The sequence below is a fragment of the Vollenhovia emeryi genome, unplaced genomic scaffold (genome assembly GCF_000949405.1).
Source record: "Vollenhovia emeryi isolate VEMERY1.0 unplaced genomic scaffold, V.emery_V1.0 DF939850.1, whole genome shotgun sequence".
Classification (NCBI taxonomy): Eukaryota; Metazoa; Arthropoda; class Insecta; order Hymenoptera; family Formicidae; genus Vollenhovia; species Vollenhovia emeryi.
In genome coordinates this window covers 1-7,569 of record NW_011966516.1, presented here as the reverse complement: position 1 = coordinate 7,569, position 7,569 = coordinate 1, and the positions used below count along the sequence as shown (strand labels likewise).

Below are 7,569 nucleotides of genomic sequence, written 5' to 3'. Positions count from 1 at the left end.
AGGATATCCGTTCAAGATACGACAATAGACATCCGTTAAATGTCCATTTCACGTCCACGGACGTTCGGACGTAAATTGGACTTAAACTGGACGTCCACAGGACATCCTGTGCTATCTGGGGGGTAGGCAACCCGTTGACTCCTAAAAGCCGTGGTTTACGGCCAGTGCAAACCGTTGAAGAGCTCACCGAAACAATTATCCAAGCGTTTGATGAGATACAAGCTTCCCCAGGCAAGTTGCAAAGGATAAAAGAAAACATGTTTCGCCGTTGCCACTTGTGCGTCGATCAAGGTGGTCGTCATTTCGAGCCCTTGCTCTAAAATGTGTTATCGGTTTACAGAACTGTTAATAAACAGTTGTTTAATTGAACTGTTGTTGTTTTAAACAAAATCCCAACATTTGTCCTTAAACGTAGCGGCCAGCATAGTAAAAGATGTGCACAACAGGTTGCCTACCCTGAACTCATCGCCCCTCAAGCGTTGTAACATGAATTTAGTAACACCCTGTATATGGCAATTGTTTCATACCTAAAATAATGAGGAATTTAAATATTACAATCAGTATTTAAATGTTGTATTAATTACGGTAACAAATAAAAATTGATTTATATGATTGTATTATATAATGTGTTTTAACGATGTGTTTACAGATGGGACCATTCTAAAGATTTATATATTTTCCGAGGTACTGAACAACGTACAATACATACAAGAGAAGAAGTTGTCACCATTGCTATAACTGATGAGGAATTTGCATATTTAACGGGCCATGTCATTAATGGAAAAAATTTGTTTCCGTCTACGGGATATCTTTTCCTTCTTTGGGAAAGGATTAGCACATTGAGAAAACAAGAATACAGCGATGTACCAGTTGTATTTGAGGACATTACTTTTCATCGTGCTACGACACTATCAAAATATAATAAAGTCGAATTGAATATTTCGATACAGAAAGGTATTATCGTTACATAAAAAGTAATTTCCCCATTTAAGTATTAAATTTAAAAAATATTTGTTCTCTTTTATACTATATTCAAAATACTATATTTAAAATTAAATTTTTATCGAGAATGACTAAAGTTTACTACCGTACAAAATATTTTTACATACTAATTATTTCTGTAAGCTATTTACACATGTGCCAACATTTTCTTTCGTTAAACTTATATGTTATGTTTAAAACAATGATATTTGTATTTAGATAGCAATAGGTTCGAAATAACCGAAGGAGATAGTATTGTTGTTACTGGAATAGTACGAGTACCAACCAATATTGAAAATGAGAAGATATCTGCTAATTTTGCTGAATTTGTCGATAGTGAAGAAGAAATGAATACCAAAGACATCTACAAAGAATTAAAGCTTCGTGGTTATGAATATTCCGGTGAATTTCGTGGATTAAAAAGCGCATCATTTACAGGATTCAACGGTCATATTGCTTGGACATATAATTGGGTAACATTTATAGATAATATGTTACAGATCATGATTTTAGGAAATCATACAAGAGAACTTATGGTTCCAACAAGAATTCGCAAACTGACAATCGACTCGAAATATCACTTGCAGCTGATGAAACGTATTCATAATTACCCACGTGAAAAAAGACGTAAGTAACACAAATGTACCATAATACAGGCAGAAGCAAGTCAATTTCATTTTCGAAATCTTTTTTTTTGCCAGATACGGTCAATAAAAATCATTGATGTTGTTAATTACTGCTGGCGGCTTTTAAGAATATTCTTAATAGTTTTTTTTTATTGTGTTACATTGCAGATTTCTCCGTTCGTCATTACAAGTCTCTAAACGCTATAATATGCGGAGGAATAGAAATTTGTGACATTGTGGCTACTCCCATATCTCGGCGACAAAAAACTGTTAACACCGTTCTTGAAGAACATAAATTCGTTGCTCATCGTGATGTAGAAACCATGTCATTACAAAATGCGATAAGAATGTCAGTCCACGTTGCACTAGAATGTTACAGTAAGATAAATGTTAAAATTATCGAATTTGTCGATAATTCTGATGAAGTGACACCAGAAGATTTAAATTCGCCAATTGTTAGTGAAGTTTTAAATAATTTACCACAGATTCAACATCATACCAAATTAGTAACGTCCCATGAGAAACTTCAAAATATTTCATTGCCTAACATTTCTGTAGTCGAGATTACTAAGCTCTCCAAAGATGAAAATTGTTTGATGGTCATAGGCTTCGATATTTTGACCAAAAATGATAAGGAATTATATAAACAACTAATATCTCTATTAATGCCACAAGGTTTTATACTAACTCTCGAAAAGTCTGGTGTGGTCTACGATTATTCATGTCTAAGAATGTATGAGGTGGATATCATACTGGAGAAACAAATAAATGGAAAAACACTTTTACTACTAAGAAAAACGCAAAATATTACGAGCAATCAGCAAATTGTACATGTAAACAATAATGAGTTTACATGGGTAGATGAACTGAAATCACTTATGAGTGTGCAAAACCAGATTAGTATAGATACGAGAATCATACTCGTGGCGGAAGATTTCGAATGTGGCTTATTAGGTCTTATCAATTGTTTGCGAAAAGAACCAGGGGGTGAAATAATTAGAAGTGTGTTTATTCAAGATAACAAAGCGCCTACTTTTTCTATTCAAGAGCCGTTATACAAGAAACAGCTGCAGGTGGATCTACCTATCAATGTTATACGTTCCGGTAACGTTTGGGGATCCTACAGGCACTTTCCATTACCATCGTTGGAATCAAAACTCTTTCAATATGCTTGTGTTAAACAGACTGTAAGTAAAAATTTTATTTTGAATTTTATTGTTTATCACATCAAGAATTGCTTGACGCCAGTACATGATTAACAATAATTAAGGTTTTAATTGACTATAACTGGCAATGTGTTTGTATTATAACACAGAAAATTTATTGCGAAAAATATTACCTCAGCCAGGGTTTGAACCTGGAATCTCTCTAGGCTTAATTATTGTTAGTCATGTACTAGCGTTAAATAATTCTTGATGTTATTTATTTATATAGATCGAATAATGGTGTCCAGATGAGGGGAGGGAAGAGAATGGGGATACTTAAACATCGCGTTTCGATAGTTCTGTGTACAGCCGATACGGGTTGTCGGCTGTACGCTTCGCGTATAACATGGCAATATGGCTATGTGTGCAGTGTGTACGTGTGCATTAATGTCATGTGTACAATCTGCATATGCAGAATAAAGTAACGTGTACAACATGCACGTGCGCAAGAATATCATGTGTACAATTTGCATATGCGGAACAACATTATGTGTGCAATGTGTATGTGCCCAAATAGCACATGACGTCCTCAGGATCATCCTGAATATGTCCTAGGACGTCCTGGGATGCCTTGAAGAAAATTGTACATTCTCAGGACGTTTTTGGGATGACCTTAGGATGTCCTTTAAAGGATATCCTATAAAGGACATCCTAATTTTCTTTAGGATATATTTAGGAGAACATGAGGACGAACTCAGTAAAGCCACAGAACATATTGAGAGCAGTATAAAGTATAAAGGCATGTTCGGAAAAGCCATAGAACGTCCGGTATAAATACAGAGACGACGTCCTAAGGACATTTTTATAGGACATTTTTAGGATTTCTCTGAAATATTCGATGTTATGCACAAATGTGACTGGATGTAATAAATTACATATTATGAATCAGCAAATAATGAAATTATTGATATCACTGGTCAATTATCACAGGCACTATTTTTTATGCATGTTTATTATAGATATTGTGTGTGTGTGTGTGTGCGTGCGTGCGTGCGTGCGTGCGTGCGTGCGTGTGTGTGCGCGTGCGTGCGTTTATACATATACAAAAAATTTCATAAATTCTGCTTTATTTTCTCGCGATTTGGAGGTCAGATCCATGATGTTATTAATTTTTAGAATTAGTGTAGTTCTTCAAATAATTTACAGTTATTTTCCAAATATTTATATAACGCATTAGACATGAAATTTTACACTATTATGCTATAAAATGGGATGGTATTAATTTACTGGACATTTTATACAAATAGAAAATTGTTAAAGAATCTTGTACATGATTGCTCAATTCCATACTCTTCCAAAAGAAACACTGCATTAGACGAGTTATGTATATATTTATTTGATAAATGCAGTATACATTAGGGTGGTCCTTAATAGGGGTGTTTTCGAATTTCTTTGCTCCCAGGGGCTCAAATGCTTCCAAATTGATAAAAAAAAATTCCCTGAAAATTTGAGCTCTTAATATTAATTTTAGGATAGTCCGCATTCCAACATAAGTTTCTTATGGAAATAACATGGGAAAAATTTCATTTGTTCTTTAGAATTCCATAACTCAGCGACAAATGAATCAAAAGTAATAAATCGCGCCATGTTTATTGCAAATTTAACACTCTACAAAAAAGGTCTCTTATAATTTTTCGCTAAATCTATTGGCTTAAGAGTTATTCGAGCTCAAAGTTTAATTATTATATAATTATTAATATTATCAAGTATAATTATTAAGTAAATACTTATTTTATAAAATATATCAAATTTTTCTTATAAACTTTTTATTTATGATCAAAATAAGCGAATACAATGTTTGTAATTTTTGTGGCATTATGGACTGAGTCACTTACGCCATCTATAATAGTATTTGTGTACCTACTCAAACACTTTGACCTTTAAAAATATTCATAAATCACCTAACCTCTAATTAAAATAAACAATCTGTGTGAGCTGTCTAACGAAATATTTATTTATCATGACATCAAGAATAATTTTACGTCAAAATATTTATTTAATTGGTAATGTTGACACTCAAATTATCGGTAATAAATTGCCATCAAAATTACAAGTGCTCAATGATCTTTTCTTTTAGTTGGTATCGGAGCTTTTTGCCAAAATACTTTGTAATTATTTAGAGATACGGACCACCCTCCGATGACCTTGCCCTTGACATATGTTGTCAAGGTCATCACTCTGAGTAACCTTCAAAAGGTTTTAGCCGGCGGTCGTTATTCGTTGAAAAGTTATTAACAAAAAATGTAGAGCCGTATAACGCGTGGATCTAGTTTCGCCCTGAAAGCAGTGGTCGGTGTGGAGTGGTGTCGCTTCGCGTGGAAGTCGGGAACCCATGTGGAACTGTACAATGGTTCTACATGGGTTCCCGACTTCCACGCGAAGCGACACCACCCCACACCGACCCCTGCTTTCAGGACGAAACTAGATCCACGCGTTATACGGCTCTACACTTTTTGTTAATAACTTTTCAACGAATAACGACCGCCGGCTAAAACCTCTTGAAGGTCAATCAGAGTGATGACAACATATGTCAAGGGCAAGGTCATCGGAGGGTGGTCCGTATCTCTAAATAATTACCAAATACTTTAACTTCATCAATACAGATTTCAGCACTTTCACGTAATTTTAATTTAAGAATACGTATATGATAAAAAAAAACTTTGAGCACTTGTAATTTTGATGGCAATTTATTACCGATAATTTGAGTGTCAACATCACCAATTAAATAAATATTTTGACGTAAAATTATTCTTGATGTCATGATAAATAAATATTTCGTTAGACAGCTCACACAGATTGTTTATTTTAATTAGAGGTTAGGTGATTTATGAATATTTTTAAGGGTCAAAGTGTTTGAGTACACAAATACTATTATAGATGGCGTAAGTGACTCAGTCCATAATGCCACAAAAATTACAAACATTGTATTCGCTTATTTTGACCATAAATAAAAAGTTTATAAGAAAAATTTGATATATTTTATAAAATAAGTATTTACTTAATAATTATACTTGATAATATCGCGCATCGGGTGTTCCACAGAATGTCCTCAGGAGGTCCCGGGACTAAAATGGGACGTCCCCAAAACGTCCTGACGTCCCGTCCTGGATATTCTGAGGACGTCTTCAGGACGTCCTTGTGCTATTTGGGTGCCCAATAAAATCGTGTGTAAATCTGCATGTGTGCAATAATGTCATGTGTGCAATGTGTATATGCGCGACCAAGTCGTGTGCGTAAAGATTTTTATATTTTATGTGTGCAATATGGCCATGTGTTCAACGTGTTTGTGTGCAATAAAGTCAGATTTGCAAAGCGTATGTTCGCACTAATGTCATCTGTGCAATCTGCATGTGTGCAATAATGTCATGTGCGCAATGTGTTTGTGCTTAATAAGCCTATGTGCGCAAACGTACTTTTGTATTGTATGTGCGTAATACTGCTAGTAGGCAATCGGTTTGCAAGCAATCAAGAATGTCGGCAACTGAAGCTGTCGGCAAAATGTTTTGGTCAGACGAAGCTGTTGGCAATCGCAAATTTAGACAAATGAAGCCCCTTCTTTTCTTTAAAGTATTACATTGCCATAATACAACACTAAATTGTTGTTAACAACGAGTTGTTTCACTAAAAAGTTAATAACCTGTAAAAACAAACACTTTTTAAAAACTTATTATCTTTTTATTGAAACAATTCATTTTCTACAACTTTCAAATTCGCGATTTTTTTAGTTACGTTAAAATTAAATTTTTTATTAAAAATTTATTTCTTCTTCTTATACTAGTTTTCGAACTTATTCCGTAATTTTTTTTTTAAATTGGAAGAATAGTGCAAACACGGCACTATTTGAATGTCGTGGGGACCTATTAGATCCCTATGCGACCTTTATGTGATTGTCAGAAAATGTGTCCAACAAGAAGAGGTGATAAAAAATTCAGATGGGAAACTTATTGCCAAACCAACTGGTTTATAGTTATTTAATTAGTTTATTACACAACGTTTGGACCCTATTCTTTTGGGTCCTTTTCTAGTGATACTGCAAATCAACAACAGTTCGAGCCCAGCTACCACACGTATGCATATATTTTATAACTCGACTCTGTCTTATTTGACGACGATGACTGACTTAGGTGTGTTGCTTAACTTTTTAACTTTTTAATTAAATCCGTTTTACTTATTAACCTACATTATTTCATAATTGCGTTGTTGTTGATTTGCACTATCACTCGAAAAGGACCCAAAAGAATAGGGTCGAAAAGCTGTGTAACAAACTAATTAAATAACTAGCCAGTTGGGTTGACTATAAGTTTCCCGTCTCAATTTTTAATCATTACTTGTAACAATAAGCAAACTCTCCTTTCGTCGAGTTTCTTTTCAAATGAAAAATTTGAACTGAAAGATTTTACAAAGTATTAATATTTGAAACTTGAAAATATATTTTTATTAACTCTCTATTGTTTATGCACACATGGCCTAGGAAAACGTTCCTTGTCCTTTAATACGTAATTATTATTCATGTTATTCATAACAGACACAAGGAGATCTGAATAGTTTCCGCTGGATGCAGTTTGATGTACCTTCCCATATTAAGCACGAAGATATAATTAATGTAATTTATGCGCCTCTAAATTTTAAAGATATTATGTTGGCTACTGGAAAAATAAAAACTACGGCATTTTCTATTAATATTTCATCTGATTTACTCGGCTTGGAATATGTTGGATTTGATATGCATGGACAGAGAATTATGGGAATGTGCGCAT

At 34.0% G+C, this 7,569-nt stretch overlaps 1 protein-coding gene across 1 annotated transcript in view; it reads left to right on the top strand.

Annotated features, from left to right (window-relative positions):
* The window catches only part of LOC105556674 (fatty acid synthase-like), a gene marked incomplete at its 3' end in the record, with an annotated part of 17,930 nt that extends 10,367 nt beyond the window's left edge, over positions 1-7,563 (top strand). The window contains exons 10-13 of the mRNA XM_012003767.1: positions 650-954; positions 1,201-1,608; positions 1,776-2,794; positions 7,338-7,563. Of these exons, the coding sequence (XP_011859157.1) occupies positions 650-954; positions 1,201-1,608; positions 1,776-2,794; positions 7,338-7,563 (1,958 nt within the window). The remainder of the gene's footprint in view (positions 1-649; positions 955-1,200; positions 1,609-1,775; positions 2,795-7,337) is intronic.
* Positions 7,564-7,569: the final 6 nt, after the last annotated feature.